General features: G+C 40.4%; 2 protein-coding genes across 6 annotated transcripts; one reads left to right on the top strand and one right to left on the bottom strand.

Moving 5' to 3' along the window:
• Window positions 1–337: 337 nt before the first annotated feature.
• On the top strand, window positions 338–4,723 carry LOC146662189 (uncharacterized). The gene is made up of 5 exons (XM_085417782.1): window positions 338–717; window positions 978–1,009; window positions 1,463–1,630; window positions 2,350–2,432; window positions 3,122–4,723. Exons 1-5 carry the CDS (start codon window positions 651–653, stop codon window positions 3,366–3,368), a joined length of 597 nt encoding a protein of 198 aa, XP_085273908.1. The 5' UTR covers window positions 338–650; the 3' UTR covers window positions 3,369–4,723.
• Window positions 4,724–7,790: 3,067 nt separating this feature from the next.
• On the bottom strand, window positions 7,791–20,636 carry mybl1 (MYB proto-oncogene like 1). Of its 5 annotated transcripts, none has more exons than XM_085418667.1 (16): window positions 20,223–20,636; window positions 17,824–17,923; window positions 17,547–17,618; window positions 17,337–17,429; window positions 16,410–16,630; window positions 16,130–16,322; window positions 15,353–15,427; window positions 14,949–15,059; window positions 13,944–14,183; window positions 13,459–13,851; window positions 13,227–13,366; window positions 13,029–13,143; window positions 12,829–12,945; window positions 12,635–12,739; window positions 12,291–12,500; window positions 7,791–12,186 (listed from the first exon to the last, which is right to left on the bottom strand). In XM_085418667.1, the coding sequence occupies exons 1-16, from the start codon at window positions 20,243–20,245 to the stop codon at window positions 12,061–12,063; spliced, it is 2,334 nt and encodes a 777-aa protein (XP_085274793.1). In that variant the 5' UTR covers window positions 20,246–20,636; the 3' UTR covers window positions 7,791–12,060. The 5 variants fall into 5 exon arrangements, with proteins under 5 accessions (XP_085274793.1, XP_085274794.1, XP_085274796.1 ...); XM_085418668.1 differs by having other exon boundaries at window positions 12,291–12,485; XM_085418670.1 differs by having other exon boundaries at window positions 13,459–13,833.
• Between the last annotated feature and the right edge of the window lie 6,413 nt (window positions 20,637–27,049).

The following is a 27,049-nucleotide window of genomic DNA, read 5'->3' as shown; positions in this document are numbered from 1 at the left end:
CGTGTGCTGTATCCTCACTTTGTCGCCAAGGCTGCGGGGTGCGCTGTCCAGCTCCAGCTGAGTCATCTCTCATCTTAGTGATGGATGCCTTTTTATCACTAATGCAAGCTCGCAGCCAAGCGCCTTCGCACCAGAGCTGGAGAGGGGAGGCGGTGGTGGGGTTTCAATCACCATCTGTTGAGCGGTCGGGCACTCTGTCCCCAGCCCTATCATCTTTGTCCCTGCTCACCCAGGCCACAGGAAAGTGGGGCACAGCCAATAATCAATCAAGCACTCCTGATGAGGTGAAATTATGAATTCTCATTCACATCTGAGCAAGCACTAAACTTCTTTTGCATGTGGCCAGATGGTCAAAGAACAATAGACATTGGCAGCAAGATGGAGTGGTCAAGCATGACATATGAGAAAGATGCCGCCTCTTATTCCAAAATAAAAAGCATTGGCGTCAGGTGATAAGAAAATTCTAACAATCATACATTTTCTGACATAAACTAAGATTTTACTCGTCCCTGGTCACGTGTATGTGTGTCTCTGTGTGTGTGTGTCCAGCTCCAGTCTGTGCTGCAGTGGATTAGTCAGCTGCATTTATTTAAGGTATTGCAGTGAGAGCTCAGTAGTCCCGGACAGTGTGAGAGCGTCCGATCTTCAAGATGCAGCGCATCTACATGCACAGCAATGAACACTTTGAGGTTTTCACCACTGTCCTTGCTCCACAAGGTGAGTGGAATCATATCTGCAGGGAAGTGTGGCTTAGCAGGACATTATTTATGTGGTTAGCAAGAGCAAGCCCAGTGCCAGCTGACCGATAAATGCCTTGTTTTCCCTCCTTCTGGACAGTGTACATAAAGATTTAGCTGCACAGATGTTTATGTGCGCGCATTAATGTCGAGGTCTTCTTATGGACATTTGCATATTAATGAAAAATGTTGAAAATAACCCTTTTTTGCTGATTCATTTCTGCTCTCGATGATAAACAGGGAGGTATCGATACAGAGCAGAAGCTGAAAAGGCAAGTTCACTTTTTTCTTAATTTTCATCAACAGAAATCTGCATGTTTAACTGCACTGATATGAAAATGAGAACTCAATTCACAGGTTTATGTATGCTTATATATGTCAAAGACTAATGGATATGAATGTGACATTGCATCAGTTTAATCAGTTTCCTGCAAAACTACGCATTTAGTTTTCCACTTTCTCTCACATAATATTCAGGTGTAACATAATGAAGGGTAAACCCTGATTAAGAGTTACCATTACACTAAATAACAACTAATCCAAGTCTTCACACGTAATCCTTTCCATTCACCGACTCTGATCTGCGGGCTGTAAAAAAAAGGAGCTGGACGCTAATCATGAACAAGTTCTGCCCTAACATAAATGTAGCATTGAATTTTAATCTTGCAATATTGAATATTCAAATTAGAGTTAAAAATTATTGTAATTCTCCTTTTGTCCATTAGATGGTAGTGGTGCACAGGTACAGGCCCCACTGGCCTGACGAGCTGGAGCTGTCTCCAGGTGACGTCACCCTGGTGCTGTCCAAACACGAGGAAGGGAGGTGGTTTGGGAAGTTGCAGAATGGGCAGCGAGGTTATTTCCCCGCCTCATGCGTGATGGAGCTGCGCCAGGTTGGTTGGCTTCTTGAATGTGCTCAGTAATGCAGAGAAAGTGGACAGAACTGTTGCTGCTGCAGCTTACAGATGACAGATTATATTATCCTCTCTGCTCTGCTTGTCACATGTATGTTTTAAATAAGCCAGAACCAAATGTGTGCCTACATAAACATATTACAGTCATGACAGAATTTAGAAACGCCTATGAGAGCTGTTTCCTTAAGTCAGTCTTGAATTGTTGCACATTTAATAAGGGATATTTATAAAGGGTAATTCATAAATTTCAGACTTAAATGCATAATATTTGCACTGGTTTTGGTGCGAGCTCATATTGTGCAGTGATTGACCAGAAGCAAAGAGATTTCTCACAATTTTACCTTCTCTAATTTAGCAATTAAACACTGACAAACACAGCAGGTGTTAAGAAGTATAACATGCTCCTCACTAACAGTTAATAACTATAAACTATTCTCTCACCATTCTCTGAAAAAAGTTTAAAAAATTTCCTGTATTATCAAAACTTTTATAATGTCAGTTTGATTTATGTTATTTGCTATAACAAAAAGACATGATCAAAAATTACTTCTATGTTTTTGAACAACACAAATAAAATAAAAAATCAAAAACAACAAGAAGAAAAGTGTTTTAAATAACTCTATTTTATAATTACTGTCTATTTACTATTAAATAATTAATAAAAGGTGGAATTAAAAACATTATGTTTCCACTCTCAGGCAAATCTGCCTCCCAAAGGCCTTCGGAGGAGTTTATCTGTGAGGACTACACCCGGTGACAGTGAGCGCGGCAGATATGGGAAGTAGGTGTAAACACACACATCAATAATTTCATGCTTCCCTCTTATCAAGTATATGCACGCACACACACACACACAGACACACAATCATGCACATACACCCAGCATTCGGCAGATGTTCCCCACATCCCCCATCTCCAAATCCCACCCCACTGCTCTCCGCCCAGCACCCCTGAACAGGTGGCCCCTCTCTTCCCTCATTAGTTGACAAAGCACACTGATTACTGAGCCTGCTAAGCACACACACGCACACACACGCACACACACGCACACAAGCTAGTCAATCCCCTTCTCACAGTGCTGCATCTCATTAGGGCCAAAGAAGAGCAAGAGGGAAAGAAAAGACTTTGTAGTTGTTGTTTTTTTATCTAAAAGAAAAAACAGTCAAATACACCCCTGCAAGAACTATTTGATATACAGCACATTTGGTTTATTATAATAAAATCTATTACATTTCATAGCGCATACTCTCTCTCTCTCTCTCTCTCTCTCTCTCTCTCTCTCTCTCTCTCTCTCTCTCTCTCTCTCTCACACACACACACACACACACACACACACACACACACACACACACACAAACATACTGTACATAAGCCCACAGGCCTCTTCACATCTTGTCTGCTCACAGTGGAATTTGGGTCATAAGGAATAAACAGGGTCTTTGTGTTTGTTATTTCCTCTTTGTCCCCCAGTGGACACATTCTGCAGGCATTCAAGAGGGGGAGCAGAGGAGGTGGAGGAGGAGTGGGGCTGGAGAAGGGCCAGGGTGAGCGTGAAGGCCCTTTCCTGGTTCGGAGCTCCCAGATCCCTTTGCCTCAGCCCGTGGCCTCTCAGCCCCAGGCACAGAGATCTCCAAACTTGCTCCACAGGATCTTGTCCAAGTGCCGGAAAAAGATTGAATGCCAGGGAGCCACCAATGGGGCCTTCGAGGGCGACTAAGAAACCCTTTTCTTTGTCCTGGGTGGCTGAGCTGAGATCACTTTGGTGAGGTTGCACTCGGGGTGGAGGATGAGGGGGTAGAGGAGCTTCTGAAATGTGCAGATGAGTTTTGAATTTCCTGATGTGGGCTTGTACTTGTGCTTTATCAGGATTTTCTAAATGCAAGCAGGAGGTTGAAGGCTGAATGTAAACCCCCTGATTAGTGATGTCACAGTAGTGTATGTGTGTGTGTGTGTTTGTGTGTGTGTTACCCACTTTATCTGATGGGCAAAGCATGCCGTGACATCACTGATGGGGGTGTTGTCTCAAGTGCAACATGCTGGAAAGTTTGAAGGTGTTGCTCTTTTCTGCCCAGTTCAGCTAATCTAAAGTCAGGCTTATATTCTGAAAACTGTACAACATTAGTCGCTGCAATCAAAGCTCAAACAACGTAGCAGTTAGATGCAGTCAGTGAAGCAGGAAGTGATGCTTCATGATTATTAAATTTAGCCTTTTCTATAACGCTGCCTTTATTGAATGTTATTTCTGCTGTTGGTTTTGTTATGTTCCTTACTTTTTTCCTGTGATTTGTTAATGTGTGTCTATGTCTATTTAATATGCTGTAATATGTTACTGTGATAATGATAAAACCAGCAAACCCTCCGTGACTGTATGATGATTTCATTTCAGTCCAAACATGCCTCGGTGTACGACTCAGTGCTTAGGCTCCTGTTCATTTTCCTTTGAACACACTGGGCCTCCCTTCTTTCTAATAGGAAGTGTGATTGAGGCCTGCTGAAAGCTTTGCCAAAAGACCAGGGATTGTGCCAGTTGCCCCAGCAACTACAAAGCAGCTCTCAGAAGTTGCATGTAGTCTTTCTTTTTCAGTGGTGCCTCCCAGCCTTGTCCTTGTGGTGGGATCTCTATAGGGTGGGCTGTAGATTACCTTCTGCAGAGGACATAAAATCCTAACTTTGGCCTTGACCTCCACAGGGAAATACACCCCTCCTCCACTTGCTGTTTGATATTCACTGTTGTATAATCCTTTGTTATAAAGGCTGCAGGAGGCAGTCACTCTGGGGCCAGTGTTTGGAGGACATGTCCTGCACAGTGAAGAGTGTAAATGTTACAAAGACAGACAGCTCCACTCGTCCTGTAGCAAACTCTCATTCACAAGGAGAATATTGTAGCGTTTACTGTTAGAGTTTACCTCGAGCCTATGACTCACTTTTATATAGGGTCAAGGAATTATTGTGAATAACTTTGTGATTACTTCTGGAGTTTGACAAAAGAACTGAGTGTATGCACATATATACAAAGTTATTGTAAGTGTAGCTGGATATCGGGTATAAAGTATGGAGGATCAAAACTGTCAAAATCCAAAATAAACAATAAAAAACTTTAATATTTTTAAATGAAATGAAATAAATAAATAAATATGTCTACAAATGCACCAAAAAGAATTGCAAACATTTTTGTCATTTTTAATTTTTACATTAATTATAAAATATGGCAAAATTATTATTTTTTTTTACAATTTTTTAAAATTAATATAATTGAGCTTAAGTGTCTTATTGGATACATGGCTCAATACATGAGCGGGGCACCAAAAGGAATAGGCAGGAATGCCAGAGGAGCAAAACACCAAGCAGTGGTAGACAGAACAGTGACCTGAAACTGCAAGACCAAGCTCACCAACCTGTGCACTGCCTGGACTGACTGTAAGAAACCCTATGCCCAGTGCCCCACACATGGATCCTGGATGCCTAGAATAGTACAAGATCAACAGGATCCTAAGAGCCATCCTCAGGAATTCAGTGGGGATGTAGCGAACAACTTCAGAGGCCAGCTTCAAGCCAATAGCATAAGTCACCATCAAGTGTAGGATCTGCCAAGGAGATGGTCTGTCCCCTCTGCTGTTCTGCATAGGCCTGAACCCCCTCAGTGAGATTATTGAAAACAGAATGGAGCGATCATCAGCCACCTCCTCTACATGTGTGATATCAAGCTGTATGCCAAGAGTGAATGAGACATCAATGCACTGATCCATACCACCAGGATATACAGCGACAACATTGGAATGTTGTTCAGACTGGAGAAGTGTAATAGGATGATGACAAAGAGAAGGAAGCTAGTCAGAGCTGAGGGGACTGTAATACCAGAGGACAGCTACAGCTACAGCTACAAGCTACAAGTACAAGTGGTCTGGAAGTCACAAGGTTAAAATGGGACATACCCCCTAGGGTGTTTGGTAATGAATGAGCTAAGGTCCTGTGCGACCTCCATATTAAGGCAGACAAACTGGCGATGGCTAACCAACTGGGCATAGTAGTGGTAGAAAAGCAGAGGAAGATGGCTGTAGTGATAGCTGTAGCTATACTAAGTGATAGCAACATCAGGAAGAAGGAACATGACAAGCTCGAGAAAAACCAAGGGATGAGAGAAGAGCTTGCAAAGTTGTGGAGGGTGAAAGCAACGGTGGTCCCCATGGTAATCGGACCACTCAGTGCAGTGACCCCTAAGCTGGGCAAGTGGTACCAGCAGATCCCAGGAACAACATCTGAGATCTCTGTCCAGAACAGTCCAGAACAGTCCAAGGAAGGATCCTCAAGCTGCCAGGCCTCAGGTAGAGGACCCGATCTTTCACAGAAAGAACTGAATTCTTTCTGTGTTCTGTATTACTGACTGTCATTAAAAGTGTCAGAAGGTGAAAGATGAAAAATTAAAAATAAAGGAAATAAAGATGTGTGAGATAATACTACAAAGGTAAATTGATAAAGAAGCTGAATGAAACATTATTATCATTTTTTTTATTCTTTACATAATTAATACATACATGTATTTTTCCATTAAATTTTTTATTTAGCAGCATCAGTCCTCCATACTGTAGAGATAAACTTTCCATTGAAAGTAAGTCATAGCCTGGCAAATCCCCAGTCAAATGTGAGCCTGACTTACCTCACATGGCGCTGACACACACAACAGTGGAAACAGTGACCTATATAGAGCGGAAAGGCCAGTGTCCAATTTTAACACACACACACACACACACACACACACACACACACACACACACACACACACACACACACACACACACACACACACACAGATACAGTCTCCCGCCTAAAAGGCTCCTATCCCTGTTGTGTTGTGCTGGGTGTCTTTTGGGTGGTGGGGGAGGAGAGGTGGAAGGAGGGGGTAACCGGGGTGCCTGCCAGATGACTGCTCTGTCAGCCCTATAATGGGCTGCCATCTGCTGTCTAGCATACACAAAGGCAAACAGTGTGTGTGAGAGAGTTTGTGCACTCGCTTATGGGTGTGTGCTTAAAGAAAGAAGGCCGAGGAGATTTGGTCAGATGCCTGTAGGCTCTGTTTCATGTCTTTGGTGCAAAGGGTAGACCCAAAAATGGACACACACACATACCTTACCTAGTCAAGCTGACTGAATGATAAGAGATACAGAAGGGGGGCAAACGTGCACTGGACATTATACGGTAATTAAATCAGTGGAAACTACAGCATGTGAAGAGAATCTGTATATCTGGGTTAAATGTAATTCATCCAAAAACAGCAATTATATGTTTATTTTAGGTCTATATAGTGTTTCAGTAAGTCATTGTTTCAACTAAATACATGCAGGAGGTACAAAGTGGAAGGGCTGCTGCCAATAACCAATTAAGAAGCAAAGGGTCCCCGACATCTTTCGGCTCATAGTGCGGGTCACGCAATAACAAAAGGCCCTCTTGTACCAGAATGAAAGCAAAGGAGGACAGATTGATTAAGTGGACATGGCGTGCATGTGGCGCTCGTGTGTTTATGTGTACATTGTTTGCATGCATGCGCACTGCCGCTCCTTCAGCATAAGGCAAGTCGTCACATTCTCCCTCCATTTGGGGGGCAATTGAGTGAATGGGCCTGTAAAACCAACAGCCCAAAGGACAAAGGAGCTCAGGGGCATTAAGTCATGGGTGAGTGGGCCCCTTTAGGGCCAGCAGCTGACCCTGTGGAGAGGCCTCTTGTTCTGGTGGAGGGGGCTCGTGTCCCTGGACCCCAGGCCAAGTTGACAGCATCCCAACGTATACATACACACATGACAGAGAGGTCATCTTCAAACCACTCCATGAGTTGTCACACCCAGCCTTCACCTGCTTAGATGTCCACGCTGCATGTGAGGAAAAATTAGAGTGCATGATTAAAGGTGGAATATTTCAATTTCCACTTTCACCATTTAAAAAGACAAAGAAAAAGCTTTCAGTGGCGTTAGTTTTTGGCAAGACGTCAGAGTGTCGCCATGCCCGCTGTGAACGTGTCAGAAAAACTAAGCGATCATCAGAAATCTTTATTATGCAGAAAACAGCATGTAACGTATACTAATTTGCACAAAGGCATTTTGGCAGTTGATGGCAAGTGAAAATGCAAACACAAGAAAGTCAGAATACCTTTAAAATTATCCAACAAATGCATTTATTTAGCCAAATTAAGTACATGGTTACAAAGACAGCTGGCAGGATTTCTATGGTACCTCGATTATGGTTTCAACTGAAAATGCTATATAGTATAACTCAAGTGTTACATGTGTGATTCTCCTGTAAATGAAAGCAAAGTCCAGCATCTTGTGTACTGCTCATGCATAACTACAATAGTATATGACAGCTGCTACTATCCTGTACTTATATGTACTTAATGCCCTTGCAACCTATGATGTTACAATGTCATTAACACACAAACAGATTATCTTGGTTTTAACAAATGGAATGTACAAACCAACACACAGAACATACGACACAAATATATACAGATTAGACAGATCTCAGCCACCCGATCCAAATATACAGTAAACATCTTACAAAGTTGTTTAGTCTGTTTTTAGCGTTGTGTACCATATTCTTCTGATCTTTCCACCTGATTTCCCTGACAAGATTCCCTTCTTATTCTCACTCAAATACTTAATGCAGGATAATCCAGATTATAGCCATTACTGGATCCACTAAAGCAGATGATACAAGAAAAAAAATACATGTAGCTATAGTGTTACTTCACCAGATTATGGAGCTTTTTTTAAAGGATGGTTCGAGAGTGCATTTGTTCTTGTCCATAAGGTGAAATGAGTGAGCAGAGAAACATGTGACATCTCACTCAAGGGTAGTTCAGCAGGATACAAGGAGACAATGGCTGCAGCAGAGATCGTATCTGGATCTTGTACAGATGTTAATAAAAACAGAATGCAATGATTTGCAAACATTTTAAGCCCTATATTTAGTTTAAAATGTCACAAAGATAACAAGACAAAAAAATGTAAATAGAAAGATTTGCACTTATTTTGAACTTGATGCCAACAAGGTGTTTCAAACCAGCTTAAATACTAATACTACATTAGAAAGGTTCATTGTAGTGACTATAGTGACCAAGGCAAATTAGGGAGGCATCCTTCACTTAGTGAGACTGTGTGGGCTAATAGTTCAGTAATAAATGTGATGTCTCCAGAGAACATCAGTGAAGCTGACACTGAAACTAAAATGAAACATCTGACAACCATTTTCAGTGAACGGCTTCTTGCAGTTGCCCACAGTGTATGTAATAAAAAATGGCATTCAAAGTAAGAATAGAAAAAAAATTAATCTAACAATATCCAGAAATACAGCTGCCTGGGCCAAGCTCATTTAAAACGGACTTGGATGAAGGGAAAAACTGTCCTGTGGTCTGACCAATCACAATCTGTAATTCATCTCTGACATCGTGGACAATGTGTTGTCCGGGCTAAAAAAGGGAGACGGATCAATCAACTTGTTATGAGTGTCCAGCTCAAAAAAGCCAGATGATATTCGGTTGCATTGTGCACACTGCACGGCTAATATGCGTTTTAATGCTTGGTGATATTGCTCCAAAGAAAGAGGTGAAGAAAGCAGGTGCTAAACTGTCCAGCCCAGCGTTCGGACATGTCATAAAGAAATTAAAAATATGACAAAGAGGACTAGGAGCTGGTGACCACTAAAATCTAAAAATGGGAAAACATTTTGCTTTCAGACTAGTGCACCTGCCTTCCTCATAGTGTTAAAAAAGCAGTAGTCAGTGGTAAACAAGCCCTTGTTTTCACCTTATTTGAAACATATTACTGGCATCAGTATCAAAACATAACATCCAACGACATCTTTGCACTGTTTACAATTAAATATAGGGTTTTAGCAACATATTGCATTCTGCACAGCAGCCCAGCATTTTAGGAGACAGAATTGTAATAACATATGTATTGACCAATATGTATTTTGTGTTTTAGCTCAAAGCCATCTGTCTAAAAATACAAGGTTTTTACGTAGTGCATTTTAAATACACCTTTTGCAGCAAAACAGGAGAAAAGAACATGTGTAAATAAAGCAGCATGATCTTAACATCAGCATTCAAACATGAATGAGCAAACATGAGCAAACATAAGGAAACACCCATCTAACACATACACACACGAAAAAAGGTAAGAACTGGAACTACATTATGAGAATGAACATTTACATTTAAACAAAGAGGAAAAAAAGTGCAATTAGTCTATGATTAGAGGTCAGAAATGGAGTCCCGCTACCTACATACATCCTATCTATATTTTACAAAATCACACGTACAACTATGCAAAGGTTATTTGCTAGCTCTCGCCTAATCAGGAGAAGAAATTAACATTAAATCAGTTGCAGTGCTTGTTCTTCTAACTTGGAGAAATAAAAAACTGAATGGTTGCCCAATCCTAATTTTGAAAGAAAAAAAGACAATATAATTTCTCAATAATTTCTCTTAAATGTTTTCTTTTAGAAATAAATAAATTAGTAGACATTAAATAAATAAAACCTACAGCCCTCACATAAAACCTAAATCCTTCTCCAACAAAATGCTTGTTGCTGAGCACTAATGATACGAACGTCTGACCAAAACAATGGCGGCCATTCATTCCCTAATAGAGAACTGCTTTAGAGCAAGTGAGAGTTTTTAGGCTGTTTTGGCAGCAAGATTAAACTTCTTCGAAACTCACGGTGTCCGATTTATATTAATATCTAAGCCTTAGAGCTGTCAGATAATAAATAAAACAAACAAAAATAAACATTAAGGTACCCTTCCATTTTTGAGGTTCTTTCACATGTACATTGCAATGAAATACATTCAACCGATGTCTCCACCGACTCTATGGCCTTGGAAAGGAAACGCTGTGTTATAAAAGGAATAAAATAATAATAAAAAAATACCATCACAAGTGCTATCCAGTTTGCCCTCGAAAATACTGCTCCTTTCTCAGCAGCAAAGTCAACTCAATAGTGCAATACTGACAGCTTCCTATTTCCATCCTAAAAACTTCACATGGAGTCCGATTGGCATTCCTCCTTAACATAACACTGCTGTCACAAAAAACATGTAAGTGCATTTTTTTTCTCATTTAAAAATCAATAGTAACATTACACACTCACCAGCCACTTTGTTAGGTACACCTTCCTAATATGGGATTAGACCCTCTTTTGGCTTCAGAACTGTCTTAATTCTTCATGGCGCAGATTCAACGAGGTGCTGGAAACTTTCCTGAGTGATTTTGATCCTTATTGACATGATAGCATCACATAGTTGCTGCAGATTTTCAGCTACATCCCAAAGGTGACTGGATCTGATGGGGTCTGTTGTCTGTGGATCCCATTTGAGTACAGGAAGGCAGGATGGATGCATGATTTCATGTCGTTTACTCCAAATTCTGACCCTACCATCTGAATATTGAGACTCGTCAGACCAGGCAAGATTTTTCCAATCTTTTTTGTACAGTTTCAGGGAGCCTGTGTGAATTAAAGCCTCAGTTTCCTGTTATTAGCTGACAGGAGTGGCATCTGGTATGGTCTTCTGCTGCTGTAGCCCCTCAGCTACATCAGAGGTGCTCTTCTGCATATTTTGGTTATTTGAGTTACTTTTGCCTTCAGTCTGGCCATTTTTACCCATTTTGAATTTTGTATCTGTAAAACCTAGAGAAGGTAGTGATGGAAAATCCCAGCAGATCAGCAATTTCTGAGCACCAACAACCATGCTGTGTTCAGTCACTTAAATCACCTTTCTTCCTCACTCTCACGCTCGGTGTAAACTTCACATCATATGATCATCTTGACCATATGATATGCCTTGCGTTAATGAGCGGTCGAGCAGATATACCCAATAAAGTGGCCAGTGAATGAAGTCTGTACTGCGTCAGTTTACAACCCATGGCGTGATTTCATTGTACACGGGTGTCGGTAAAAAGCTACAAATGCTGCACATACGTGTTTTTTTTATCTGCTAACAGCAGTGGGGCAGTTTAGTAAAAACATGCAGGAGGAGATAAACAATGAGTAGCGCTACATCTTATAATGTCTTTCATGTCTTTAAACAATATATTAATAATATACAACTCAGAAGCAGCCGCTGCTGGTGATACACACTATTTCTGCAGCCTACTCTATGTGCAGGTTGATTAAAAGAAAAAGCCTTTTTGTATGTGTACAAAACTGCTCATGACTGCTGGCAAACAGAGAACACTTTGGGCAGTTACCTCAAAATGCGTTGAGAACAAAACCTCTGTATGGACGTCACTGGCAGTGCACTTCTGCTTCAGAAGAAAAATAAAACAATTTGTCTTCACTGGATTGTCTCTTACAAGATTCAGTGGAGGTTTTAGTTGTCGGACAGATGTAGTGCTGCCTGCGTAGTCGAGGGGACGGCTTTAAAGCACAAGCGCCCTTGAGACAGAGGTGGACGGTGGGTAGGGATTCAGGTACTGACGAGCCTGTTCTGTCATGATCAGTTGGTCCTGCGTCTTTCCATAAACCACTGCTTCCCACTCACTCACCTGCACAGAAGGTGATCAGTGGTTACTGTGATTGTCTGTTTCTACCCTTTTCACAGCATTAACTACACATTGACATTAATGACAGTTGTTTTGTTTCGTCATACCTGTGCAGTGTTGTGTTTTGTTGCTTTGTTAGAGGTCGGAAGCTTCTTCGTCCGAGGGCTAGTAAAGTGTTGAGTATGAACGGCGACTCCTAATGAGAGCTCATCTTTCCCAGAAGTCACAGAATGGCCACACTCGTCTCTCTCGGAGATCGGAGAAACCAATGAAGAGCTTGTCAGTAGACCTTCATCTGACACCTGCAACATGGCATTCTTTGAATGGTGCAGGTTTTAAGAAAGCAGTAGATTAAGAGTAATAGTAATTACATGGTATTTATAAAAATACTTTTACTTGGAAAGGGCTCCAGGACCTGAAGCTGATTTGAAGTGTGGTCAGAGAGGCTTACCTGTGCATCGTCGAGCTGGTCTTGGAAAAGTTCAGTATTAATGCTTTCTTTGCCCCAAGGGTCCAGGACAAGAGACTTGCGCACTTTTCTAGCTGGGCCATCCATCTAATTTTGAAGCATCAAAATGAAATAAAATTATTTCTTAGTTTTTTGATGAGGTGTTGAGGTCATGAAGGTTGTATTTCGTGACTTACGTTATGTTTCCACACTCTGTAATCTGGCTGTAAGTCTGCTCTGTTGAAGATGTCTGTTCCGGTCTCTTGCTTTAGAACTTCTCGAATGTCTTCTTCGAGAAAGGCCAAAGGCTGTGGCTGCAAAACAAAAATGGATGAGTATAACCACAAAAAAGGCAGCAATATGTTCACCTGCTTGCACCAGAATTTGGCAAATTTACCTCTCTCTTTAGTGGCCCGTGCATTTTCTCCTGGGCAGCCAAAGCATTTTTGAAAGGAGTGGGTGTCCTCGGAGTTGGAGTCATGACTGTTTTGCAGAATTTAGGAGTCCTGGAACTACATATTTGTAATTGTGATTACACTAGTTTTCTGCAAGCAAAAAGATCTTCTGATATACTGCTTACAGCCGATTCATTTACCCATCATTCTCTTTCTGGTGTTTAGGTGTGGTATCTTTTTGAAGGGGTGTGTTGAGCAGACACCTCTGACCGCACACAGGAGTTGAGGTGAGGGCGGGGTTTTCCAGATTGAGATGCTCTGGCACTGATATGTTGCAGAACTGAGGAGAATGAAGACATGGCATATTAGTCAAATCACTGCATCAGCTGTAATGGGAAGATGTTCTCTGAAGTAAATTATTAAGATAATTACTCGTGACGGGGTAAATGGCAGTGTCTTTATAGGTGTTTTCTTGGGAGAATTTGAAATATTTTCCAAGAAGGAAGAGCAAGTCTTGTCACACAAAGGAGATGGTTCCCCCCTCTCTCTTCTCCTCTTCCTCCCAGTGGAAGCCTGGGTGGGTTTGGATGAGTTAATGGGAGTCAGGGATGTAAGATCTCCCACACCAAATGGAGCACAGTTCCTGTCTTGGCCTAAGTCGGTAGTGGCAGCGTTGACTGGGTAATTCACTGAATTGTACATGGTGCTCTCTTGCAAGATAGTGCTATAGGCTGCCTGGTTGTGCCTGGACGGCGTCGCCGTCTCTGACAAATCAAAACTGGCCACTTCGTTCCATGCGACAGGATCCTGCAGAGCAAAACACATCTACAGTAGATCTTTAATACATTCACAATATTTGGCCAACAAATTTACACAGAGTTATGTTTGTTCTGTGTTCATCTCCATTTGTTACTCACTGAATCAATAAGCTCCATGGTCTCTGCAAATTCTGGTATGGTCTGCAGGGTGGACAGCACTGTGCTGGCCTCTACAGCCAGGAACTTGCTGGGCGAGACAGGAAGCGGTGCTGGAGCTCCCTGCGGGATCTCAGGGCCCTCCCAGGGTCTTCTCTCTGCTTGTTCTTCCAGGCTACTGCTACTCGTGGTTAGCGTGTCATCTGACACACTGTCTGGCCATGCTGGGTACTGCTCCAAACTCTGAGATAGAGGGCAGCAGGGGACGGGTGGGGGTTAAAGACACTGCTGTTAGATCTTTGGCTCGTGCAGCAGGATGGTGTCTGATCTGATGGGTTTGGCAGATGTGGTGTAAAATTATTGCTAATTTGCACGAGTTTGGAAATTATGTGTAGGAAATGGTGGGAAAAAATTGTACAGTATAAAGTCGCTCACTGAAAAGAATAAATGTGAATGAAGTATGAAAACAGTCAGTGCAGACAGAATAGAGACTGAGAATGCTTTAGTCAGAACCAAACTGCGGGCTAAGTGTGGGTATGGTAGGATGGCAGGGAGTGAAGGCTGGAGGGGATGAGGGGGCGGGATCAAGTTTAAAACTAAAATAATGGGCGAGGTGAGGGGTGGGAGCTAGGGGGACTACCAAGCACAGCTTCAGGCCAGTCTGAGTAAGTGGCGAGAAGGGGAAAGTAGTTACTATTGCAACACTACAGCAAACAGGCTACAGACACGCATACATGCCCTCATTCTTGTTTTAGAATATATACACTGCAAAAAGTTCATTAATGAAGGCCAGTTAGAATCAAATGCCAGGATTTTGGACTTAAATAAACTTTTCGATATCAATATATTGTTTTTTCAGATTATGTAACTCGCTGTTTATTTCACTTTGACGCGAAGACATATTTAATATAAATATGAGCCTTTTTACAGTGTATGTACTGTAAGCTATTAACACACGCAGGCTATGCTGACTAAGAATGCTAACACACATTCAGTGTGTGTTCTTACACATGAACCTCTGCACTGCACTTGTTGGTGGACTTCACTCTCTGCTGACATAAGCAGCAGTTCAAGCTCCTTAATTCTTTGCTCTCTGTCAGGATCATCCAGGCAGGATGGCTGGAATAAACAAACATCAAGGAGGAAGAGGAGGCGAAAGGAAAAGAGGAAAGAGTTACGAGAGTTAAGAAAATCAGGAAAACAAGACATAAACATAAAAACACTGCAACAACAGCACTGACATCGCACACCCTTTCAGCTGTATTTTGTGTTAGGAGAAAAAACAGGACGTTCAAGTTTTTGATTTGAGCTCCAGAGTTAGCAATCACAAGTACAACTACAGAAAGACCAGAAAATAAAGAAGTCAGACATTTTCCCCACTAGCATGCAAAGAAACCTTATAAAAGACTCACTGATATGAAGCTTGAATTTTCAGGAAGACTGTCCATCATGTGCCCACCATGAGGCTCAAATGGAAAACCACCCGTCTGCAAACAGAGCATTACACTTAGCTCAAATAGCGCCAAATCACAACAGCAGTCACCTCATTGTGCTTTATATTGTAAGGTAAAGATCATAATAATACAGAGAAAACACAAACAATAACATGTCTCTTTATGAGCAAGCACTTGGCAACAGTGGGAAGGAAAAGCTCCTTTTTAACAGGAAGAACATCTGGCAGATCCAGACTCAGGGAGGGGCGGCCATCTGCCGTGACAGGTTGAGGGTGAGGGGAGGAAACAGGACAAAAGACACACTGTTGAAGTGCAGTGGTGTATAAACACATAAAGGGGAAGGCGAGTGAAGAAGAAACAGTGCATCATAGGAAGCCTGCAGCAGCCTAAGTCTTTTTCAGCATAACTAAAGGAGGATTCAGGGTCACCTGATCCAGACCTAACGATATGCTTTATCAAAAAGGAAAGTTTTAAGCCTGATTTTAAAAGTAGAGATGTCTGCCGAATCCAAACTGGGAGCTGGTTCCACAGGAAAGAGGCCTGAAAGCTGAAGGCTCTGCCTCTCATTCTACTTTTAAATATCACAAGCCCACAGTCTGAGAATGAAGAGATCGATTGGGGTGATACGGTACTATGAGTTTTTTACAGTTAAATGGGCCCTGATTATAAATGTTGTGTTTGAGGTGAAGCATGTTTTAAGTAAGAGGACAAATGAAACAAAGACTGAGGATGGACCTGGTTTGATGCTGTCATAGCCACAGGGCTGCGGTCACAGTGCTGGGGCTCTGTTGGAGTTGCAGGACACTGCCTGTTGTGGCGTCTCTTCCCATTAGCAGAGGAAGTCTTGCAGCCATCTTGCAGGTACCCCTCATGCTCCACTTTTCTCTTCATGGTGGAATTCCAGTGGTTCTTGATGGAGTTGTCCGTTCTGTTAGGGGATAGCATTGCTAGTGTGACTCACTTACATTACTTAGACAGGAAGCACAAACAGACAGTGTGTGACGCACTACACTACCGTCCAGGAAGAAGCTTAGAGATCTCAGCCCAGCGGTTGCCAAGGCGTTTGTGGGCTTCATAGATGATTCGATCCTCTTCCTGAGTCCATGAAGACTTCTTAACTTCTGGGTTGAGGTGGTTGTGCCAGCGTTCACGGCACTGCTTTCCGATTCTTCCCTGGAGGTGCTTCGCAATCACTGACCAGCGCTTGGGACCATATTTATGTACGAGGTCAATAACCTGCATAAACACCACCACGTGGAGGATATTCAGTAGAAGCACAAGTAAATAAATTCATGGATTTATGAATGAATGGGGTAGGGCCCTAATTAATTCTGCCACTCTATAAACTTGTTCAAAGAGTTCAGATTTCTAAGAGAAGCAGTGCTGTTTAGAAACCTTCACTATAGCAACAGCAGAGCTTGTTTGGCTCTTTCCATCGAGGCTGAGAAATGTTGTGATGTCACTTTTGGCAGGCTAAGCTATAATTGTAAGATCTGTGTTTTTGTTATGATTCCAACATTTCGGAGGAATGACACACCATTCATGACATTCTTGAACAACAGTGATCCATTTAAGGAATGCATCGCTGGTCTAACAGCAGGAAAAGGTCTTCAAGCTTTGCTTTGTAGGAAAAAAAACTAATTAAAAAAGCGGCTGGCTGCTAAACCTCTTACTTGAAGAGACTGTTTTATTACGAATGACGTAGTGGAGAATTTACTTTAGAAAAAAATGAAAAAAAAAACCTTCTTGGCGGGAAGTAAGCATGCACATGTGCACAGCCTGGTTATTCTGAAGCTAAAGGGTACATTACATATTGTGGCACTTGTCTTTGTATTGTGTGTTTTCAACCTGTCTAAACTGCTCTCTCCCCTCTCTGCCATATCATTTACCCATTTTGTCACCAATGTTTCTGCACAAAATAGGGATTCAGAGTTCATCTTACCTTTTGATCCTCCTCCTTTGTCCATGGTCCTTTCACTAGCTCTGGATTGAGCACCTTCTGCCACCGGTGCTGACACTGGCCATCTGTCCTCCCCTGTGATAGAGATACACAAAGAGCAACACCTCATTACAGTAGTAACTGAAAGAGATAAACCAATATGGTGTAAAGTAGTAACATTTTTGTTTAATGAAATTACACAATTGTGCTTACTGGAAAAAGGGTAGCTATTAATTTCCAGGAGTCTGTTCCGTGCTGCTCAACAAGCTTTTTCAGCTTTTCATCCTGAAGAAAAAGAGAGATGGAAAAAAAGCAAATGGTACAGAGCGCGTGTAAGGCATCTTGTTCAGCATTTTCACATAAACACTGTTATACAGTTACCCTTAAAGATGTTTGCGAGGAGATAAAAGCAGAACATAACATGCAATGCCTCAAGTTAAATCTTTCCAACAAATTCCCAGCTCAGATGTCAGATCTCTGATAAACTTACCTCATCTCGTGACCACTTTACTTTGCACAGTGTCTTTTTATCTTTGCTCTTCTCTTTACTCTCTGGATCTGTGGACTGCAGCTCTTCATCCTCATCATTGCTAAAATATACAAGGCAGTAAAAGAAGAGCACATTTAGACCACAAATGGAGCCCAAGACTGAGGTATGAGGTCAGTGCCTGTAAGCTAATATATTAGACATCAATACATGGACACCAAAGCTGTAAAAAGAAATTACTTGAGAATGGTGTAAGAAGCTTAACTATTACTACAGGATGAAGGCTCAGTGTAATTAAACGGTCTTGTGACCAAGTAGATTTGCCTACTCTTTGCTTTAACTTCATCTGAAAGAAATAAAATCCCTGTTAAAAGAATTAGACTTTAGCAGTGAGTTATGCCAAGCTTTTTAGGGGCAGGATTGAGGAAAAGCAGCAGCATGTACCAAAAGCTGACCACAACTCTTTTGATGTCATAGCAAAATAAATAAACAAATACATTAATAAAAGACAAATAAAAGCAAAACTAAAAGCATCAGTGGGCAATAAACAAGCCTTTGACACATCATATCAAAACTGAAAGCAATGTGTTCTTCGTGTATTGCACAACACTGACTCTGGACATTTTAGCTAACCAAACAAATGAATCAATGAGTTCGTTGATGCGGGGATCTCAGTGTGACTGCATTAGGTCACAGGTCTTGAAGATGTAAAGACAGAAATAACATGTCAATTATAATTATGCACAATAAAGAACACAAAATAGAACTACTGATAATATAAAATGTCAGCACACTGCATTTCAAAATTTTTGCATGCAAAAACCTGCTGCTGGGCACTAAAGTCTTTGCAGTGTGGGAGCAGACTTTAATAAATGGAGGAGAAATTAAATTCCTGAACAGCCAGGCTTGTTGTCCTGTAGGAGACCTCTACAACCACACATGCACACACAGGGGGTTGGGGAGTGCTCTCTTGAGGTCTTGTATGAAAATGTGGATGAAAGGTCTTCCTTAGAGTGGAAACTTTAGTATACCAATTGAATTTTGGTATGGCCTGATTCCCTCACAAGAGGCAAGAGAAGTTTGCTGAAAAGGAAGGAGGGGCCTAAGGTGACTGGAGGAAAGGAGGGGTCTGCATCAACAGGCTCTTTCACTACCAGAGCTTTATAAGTGTGTGTGTGTGTGTGTGTGTCTTGATGAGGTGGAAGAGGTGTACTGGGGTGTGGTTAGGGGACTGGCAAAGCCGTAACGGTCCAGTTCAAAAAAGTTTTTAAAAAAAAGGGGGTATACTTGCATAACCTCCTGGCATTTATTCACTTTGAAACTGAAGAATATAAAACTATAATTCTAGGTGGCAAGTATAAGAAGCACCATATTTATATTCAGTGTTTAATCCATTAGGAATACATCACCTGTCATAAGCAATGAATATGAAATAATAACTCTGAGTTGTTCTAATTGGATAGAGGACTTTCTCTAAAATAAAATGTAACAAGCGTCACCAAATAGTATACTGATCTACATCCAGTGTTCAAACAATCATGTTGCTGTTGAAGTTTATCCATATCTTAGAACATAATGAAAAATGCCCTTTATAGAGGCTAACAGACCAAGGTTACAATTTTAAGGTTTCCTATTTTCCAAAGTCTAAAGGTAGCAGTCCAAACGATGCACGGGGCAGTACTATACTGTTCAAATATTCATACTTACTGGGATGGACTGAGAAAATGTGTAGTACTTTTAGCTTAAGCGATGACTATAATGTCTGATTAACAAAACTGATTGATATGAATAATTTTTAAACTAATTAACCCACATTTTTCACATGGTATACTTATACAGTCTAGAAGCTTTTTCTTCCATTGCCAGAAACCCAAGAGACTTAATGCAAAAATCTGTAATGTATAATTAGAGGACACATGCTATCTGATGTGGAGTTTTTTTAGTCTGTGGTTGTTTTTATTTTAAATTTTCAGAAAAAGTGAATCTGAGCAGTAAAGATGCATTAATCTGGCTGATTTGTCATTGTCTAGTAATGCGTTTTCAAGGATGATGCTGTTACATAACAGCTGTGTGAAACTGGCTTCACATTCACAGAACATTATTTTGAATGCGAAACTTTCAGAAGCATTGCCACCCATTCAAATTAATGCACGTTTCAGGTTGTTTAAGCTATATCTGAAACGTGGATTTTACACTGTCTATACTTTTCATCGGGGTATGTTATTAACTATAGGTGTTATTCATTAACTACTTATTCATAAATCCCATAGGCAGACCTTATTACAGTGCAAGTGTGCAGGTGCACTTGCAGTATAAGCTGTTTATATGAGGCACGTCGTATTAACTGTACACAGGTGCATTGTGTCACGGGAACTGAATAATGAAACACTGCTGGCACCCACCTGCGTGATTTCACGTTGTCCATGACAGCTGGTAGGAGGACTGAAATTCTTCGTAGATGAACCTGTGCTTGGCAGCTCCCTAAAATCCCTCTTTAATAGATGTGTATCCATAGAAAGCGTTGACAGTCATTGCAGGTTTCTTCGGGATCTGGCTAGCAGCGAGCTAACTAAAAGCACAGTTTATAACATATACTTTCTCCGTACAAGTCATATTCACATCTTCCCAGAGAAAGGCGTTGCTATGTCCTCTTCAGATAAAGGCTGTCTTCAAATGCGGACTCGTAACATAAAAACTCGCTATGAAACTGAAGGTGGGCTACTTTTATTACTCTATCATAATCTTTCTCTTCTGTACTTCTGTTTGGCGTTATGATTTTTGTCCATCCCGCCGATTCTCGCGCCCAGCCCTCTGCACAGGCGGCCTCGCCCCCGATTGGTCAGAAACGGGGCCGTGACGAGAGGAGTCGGTTCTCGAAACTGATAGGTCAAAAACGAGGACACACTCGCAAGTGATTGGTTAAGAATTTGCAAGCAGTTCTTTCATTGGTTGAGAATCTCAGGAGGCGAATGTTATAGCAGACAACAGTGTTGTCACCTCTTTCAGCAAAATGGGTCTTTTCATTATGACTGTAGTGGCTCAAAGTGGGTTTCGGGATTTTCTGGGGGCCCTTTGGGGACTTTCAGAGGGTTCTGAGGCACACAGCGCGAAAAATCGCACAATGAAAGCGCAAAAGGCTGCATCATCTGCGCCTTTGTGCCATCGTATACCTTCAGGTGATTGCATTTGCGCTGATGTGATGCATTACTATGGTATATTTATTATTATAATTTGCATCTTATATAAGGAGAGCAGCAAAACAGTACCATAAAAATTGGCTTTCCACGAGCAGCTCTAAAAACGGTGTTTTGCTGGCATCTTGTGGACAAAACTTAGGATATCGACATACTGCTTGCAGATTTCACTCATATAAAATATAATTAACCTCTTCATATGGGGTTTATTTCAGTGATATGACAATAGTGACATTTCTGTGTTTGTGCAATATGAAAATATTACAACATTTACTGTCACTACCCGTTCGCAGTCCCATACATACTGTTTTTATTATTCATTAAGTATGACATTTTTATGTAATGTTTTTTTTACTTAAGTACAGTGTAAAATATTTTTTTAGAAAGAGAATGTGGTCAAATGAAATTGACTTGGTACCAGGCACATTTTTCTTAAGGGATCAAGCGCCTGAAACACGGACAGTTTGTTGATATTGTAAAAAATAATAATAATAATACAGCCACAGGGGGGCGTTTTAAAAACGCACTCCCCTGTTGCGCATGTCCCTAATGGTATGCCCCCCCCCCCCCCGTACACCCACGTTTCCCTGCCTGAATGCCACTCCCGTAATGCCACTCCAGGCTCTATCATGTTCGTCCATGGGAGGCCGCTGTTAAATATGATTTATTTGAGTAAATAACACTTTGATTTTAAATATTTTAGCTGCATCTTATTCAGAATTATTGCTTCGTATTTACTGAGGGTGAAGAATCATTATTTGGCTGTACCAATCTTTCATATCAGCTCTGAAAATATGGTGTTCTTGCTGTAATGTTGCTCTTTACTAGGCTTATTCTGATTTTTACTGTTGCAGTACAAAAAATATGGTTTTCAGAAAGAGAAGAGTTTAAAACATACTTTTTAAACATATTTATCAATTATTTATATTTAGCAACACAGAGATGCTGCCTCGGGAGATTTTCAGTCAAAACGTAACTGTCCAAAGGGTTCCTTTGTCGCCACCTAGTGGCTAGTGGTATTTACTGCAAACCAGATTACCCATGAATACTGTTATTACCGATTTTCGTCGCAAACATGCACTTGCTTTATAATCAGCATTTGTTTTATTTTCCCATTTCCCATCTTCTCTGGCCTAGAAGCTTCATATTCAACATCCTTTGTCCATTATCCCGTTTAAAGAGACATAACTTACATTCTTTTCTCTCAGCAGTCTGATTTTCCTCTATTCTCTTAATGATCATCACTATACCCCAGCATGCCTTTTTTATAGATCATCTATTAATCATCTACTTTTCTGACGCCCTCTCTGATCTAAATTCTGCTTTGATCTGTATTACATGTATAGTTGTTGTACTGTACTTGTTGCAATATCTGGATTTTCTGAAGATTTCAATTACAAAAGTGGACTTCCAATGATAAGCATGATGAATAAGCATGTGAGACGCAAAGGACAAAGGATGAAATGAATTTAACATTAAACAGCAGGTCAGAGGTGGCTTCAGTTTTCCTCAAGCTTATACTGTGGAGGAAAATGTCCAATTATGTTCTTAAATTCTATGTCAGGGGCTTTAATTAGCAGTCACTGAGCAAGAGCAATCTTCATCATCCTCACTGCAGCAATTTTTCGTGTGACAAGTCAGACAGGGAAGCAGATGTTGCCTTGCTACGGTACATTACAAAACAACACAGGATTCAGAAACATGTTTCTATGTTTGACTTCATATTTGATTTCCAGGCTTGTTCTGTTCCGTGTGTTTTCGGGCCCTGACCTCAGAAAACCACAGAGAGGCGTGGACCAGCCTGCTGCTGTTCTTCCACTGATCTTTACCAATGTGCTAAAGATCAGTGATGAAATGACAGGAAGTCAAAACACCCACTGATGCTTTGTGAGTGACCTTTGTGCACACAGACAAGTCAGTCTGAGACCGTTATGTGTTACATGAACTTTTAGTATTGAAGAAACAAAATTAAACCAGCTGAAATAATTTTTTACTATTTTATATGTGTGCACATGTTCTGTTATGCAAACAGCATAAACATAATACAGAGGAGGAAAAACAAAACTGGTTTCCTGATTTGTAGATGTTAGGTTTTCTAAACTTATGTTGCAAAAGATTCTGCACAACTTTTTGTACAATACATCATCTGGCTTTCTAATCAGGATTAGTTAAGTTTTTGAACTTAATTTGAAATGCTGAATCGCTGAATTAGAGTTGCAGATGCTAGCTATTTAATGTTTATTAATTATCAGCCAGGACAACATCATAGGAAATTCTTTATCATTTAATAACGAATGATATAAAATGTGTTTGTTCATCCACAAAATTTCACCATTACATTATAGACAGAAACAGGTGCTGTACATCTTCTTGCATCCATCCTCCTGTCACAGCCTGTGCTTTACAGAGTCTGGTGTCTCTGTAGCAACCGTGTCCACAGTGACATACTTATACCAGAGCAGAGCCCGACAAACTTTACTCCACTTCACTACCAGGCCTTCTGAAGATCCATCACACGTTTGTTTAGGCAAATGGAACATTGGGAACGTTTCTCCAAGTGGTGAAGATAGATGCATGAAGGGCATCTACTCTTAGGAACTGTTGTCCATTTTTGTGAACATCCCTTGCCATCCATCCCCAAAGGTTCTCAGTTGGATTAAGATCAGGGGAAGATGCAGAATGGTCCAAAAGAGTGAAGAGTGAAAGATTGTCCTGGAAGAAGTCCGTTGTCCTGCAGTCATTGTGCACTGTAGCGTTGTCCTGTTTAAAAACCCAGTCTTTACCACACAGACAAGGGCCCTAAGTCATGAGGGATGCTTTCTGCAACATCTGGACATAGCCAGCGGCCATTTGACGTCCCTGCACCTCCTGAAGCTCCATTGTTCCACTGAAGGAAAAAGTACCCCAAACCCATATGGTGCCCCCCCACTGTGGCACGTAGAAAAACTCTCGGGTGGCATCTGGTTGTCATGCCAGTAACGTTGGAAACCATCAGGACCATCAAGGTTACATTTTTTCTCATCAGGGTATAAAACGTTCTTCCACCTTTCAGTGTCCCATGTTTGGTGCACTCTTGCAAAGTCCAAACGGTCAGTTCTGTGGTGTTCAAGGTGACGAGGCCTTTGAAGATGCTGTCTGATGGTTATGGGGCTGCAGTCAGCACCAGTAACGGCCTTAATTTGGGTCGAGGATCATCCAGTGTCTTGACGGATAGCCATTTGGATCCTCTGGCTCACTGCTGGTAAAATTTTGGGGGGTCTTCCACTTGACTTTTGTTGGTCTGTAATCCTCAGCAGTGATGCCGCGCTTCAAGTGCTTATGCAGTTCAACAACCCGACCATGCTCAAAAAGGGAGCGATTTTTTTTGCCTTTACCATCAGAACGCCATGGCAGTGTGACTACCTGACAGAAAATGACAGTGAATCCACATTTGTGCCCAGATTTGGCCTTTTAAAAGCATGTGGTCTTAAATTTTTGATCAGCTGTAAAACAGCCTGTTTCAGTTTAAGTGTTGTTCCCAATAAATTGCATGCTCAAAAAAATGTTTTGTCTCACCCCCACTTTTTCTTGTGGCATGTTGAAGCTCTACTTGGAACTTGTTAAGATCTAACTATGCAAAATATGATTTTTTTTAAAAGATTATTTATTTATTTTGCCATTTTTCATGTCGAAATGTACAAATATATGATTGTGGGATTTGTATAGAGTATTTGTGTACATCACATAAATGTTGTCAAGCACACACATTACAATCATTGAAGTATTATAATATTATTGATTTTATTTCTTTTTATTATTTCTTTTAATTTTGCGTTACTTTTGTCAATTTGTGGCATAGGCCCACAAACTGAAAACTATTCACACTCATACAGATACAGTTTTGGTTACTATCAAGATGACTTAAAGGACAGCCGATTTCAGCAACAACAAAAAAACTTTTTAAAAAAGTAAAAACTATTTACTTCTCACTTTAGCTATTAAATATATGTAAATATTCAGTCAAAATGTAGATGTCAAACTTTTCTTTTTAAAATATTTACATTTAATGTTGGCTTAGCTCTTCAGATTTGTTGTGGAGAGCACTACTGGGGCCTTTCTCTTGTATCAGCTCTGTCAGGTCTGACCTGGACTACAGTGTGTTTAGGTGTTGACCACAAAAGGTCAGACACAAAAGCACTGAAAGTTTAAATCACACTTTTTTGTTAAAAAGGATATTACCACATTTATGAAGCACTATATTAAATAATATGAACTAACAAAATATTAATAATTGCATTATTATTAAATGATTCATAATTGAAATAATTCATCGTGGATACTTCATAGTTGCTGGCCTTCAACTGTCTGAATACTGTTATGATTGTTGGGTTTCTGTTGCCTTCTTTCCTGTTGGTGGCGCTGTTGAACTGTTGGATTTCGTCAGAATCAGAGTAAACCAGCTGTGCCAAGCAAACATGACCGGAAGTTTTTGTTATCCCAGGAAAATAAGAGCCCAAAAATGTTTATTGCGTAATCAAAACGTCGTGATTTTATTAAAACACAAGTTTTGAAATTTTAACCAAGGACATTTGTGTAATTACATGCATACAGAGTTATAGGATAGCTGGCCAAAATTATTTTTAAATGCCTTTTTAATCGCCAGAGTAAACAAACTCATAAAACTAAAGAAATGTTGGCAAATTTGCTAATTTAGTTAAAGGTGACTGTGTCCTTGAAGGCCAGTGTAAATTGTTGTGTAAATTGTGTAAACCACTGTTCAGGGACAAAATATAGATTTTATAAAAGGTGTTCCAAAGCATTTGAAATACAAAATATCTCTCAAGAATCCAAACATATCACAGATTCTTGATAACCAAAATTGCATGTCAAATATAACAGTTAAAATGAGTTCTAAATGCATACTTGTTGTTCGGATTTTGTTGACGCATGCCTTTATTTAGATTGGAAAGGGAATCAACAAAACAGTGAAAATGACAAAGACGAATAATGCAACATTTCAGCTCCCAGAAGTCAGTCCTCTTTGATGTGCTTTGTATTTTTTCTAATCTTTTCTGACTAGATTGAGTTGCACTCTCACCAGTCCAACCCTGTTACACACATTTCCAAAGGAAGGCAAATTAATTGAAAAGATTCCTTATTTATATGACTGCATGTATCCTTGACTTTCCATCATCACATGTATCATATTCTACAGCTCGCACCTCTTACAAACACATGCTAAAAACATATATGTAAACATAAATAACATAAACAACATTTCTGTTGTCTGAAATATATATAGCTATGTACAAGCACAAGTTCTATATGTAATAAGTCATTATGTCTTGTGTAAATGGTTACTCAAATTGTAACCCTGTTACCATGTCATGTTAATAATATAATCGTAAATGTTTTTCCTAGCTCTGAATCTATTATCTTTGCACTGGTTTAAATTATTAGATGAGTTTATTTGAGAAAATTTTTGAAAATAAACCAAAAAAGTGGGACTATTGAAAAGTTAGATGTGGTAAGGTTCAAAAGTTGCTAAGATTAAGTCTAAGTCTAAATATTAATTAGTTAACTAACTAAAATATCTCATAAAAAGTGAACCTTTGATGCCTGAGGTGGACAAATTTAAGGGGTTTTGTTTGTTTTTTATGGTTTATCATTTGTTTTTCTTAAATACATAGATTATAAAATAAATGCATTATCACTTATTCGCCACTTTTGAAACCTAAACTGCCCAATTATAGAATGACTCAAAAGTATTATATGGGTTGGGCTCCAGCAGAAAGCACAGCTTTTTATCTCAGAGGCTACAGTAAGATGTGTTTAATATGTTTAATTAGAACTATGATTGGCGTGAGGATACGGTGGACGGGAACATTAAAGTAAAACAAAGTGCTTAAAATGTGTTTGTTTTTAGCACAGCGGCTAAGCAAAAGACATCAATTCAGGAAGTTTTATTCCCCTTATATTTTGAAAAGCAGCACCGGAAGTAAAGTGGTGTCTAGTGTGTACTTCACGGCGGTCGCGTCTGTCCGTGTGAGGTCCCG

This window comes from Rhamphochromis longiceps, linkage group LG9 (assembly GCF_057381845.1).
Source record: "Rhamphochromis longiceps isolate RC_006_pf linkage group LG9, R_longiceps_female_GT1.1, whole genome shotgun sequence".
NCBI lineage: Eukaryota > Metazoa > Chordata > Actinopteri > Cichliformes > Cichlidae > Rhamphochromis > Rhamphochromis longiceps.
Note: the sequence above shows the minus strand (reverse complement) of the source record. Positions and strands in the feature narration are given on the sequence as shown.

Coding starts and splice junctions, on each gene's coding strand:
- LOC146662189 (XM_085417782.1), top strand. CDS start 651: ATGCAGCGCATCTACATGCACAGCAATGAACACTTTGAGGTTTTCACC. Junction 1,631..2,349: donor GCGTGATGGAGCTGCGCCAG/GTTGGTTGGCTT, acceptor TTCCACTCTCAG/GCAAATCTGCCTCCCAAAGG. Junction 2,433..3,121: donor GAGCGCGGCAGATATGGGAA/GTAGGTGTAAAC, acceptor TTTGTCCCCCAG/TGGACACATTCTGCAGGCAT.
- mybl1 (XM_085418667.1), bottom strand. CDS start 20,245: ATGGACAACGTGAAATCACGCAG. Junction 17,924..20,222: donor GACAACGTGAAATCACGCAG/GTGGGTGCCAGC, acceptor TGTATATTTTAG/CAATGATGAGGATGAAGAGC. Junction 17,619..17,823: donor TAAAGTGGTCACGAGATGAG/GTAAGTTTATCA, acceptor CTTTTTCTTCAG/GATGAAAAGCTGAAAAAGCT.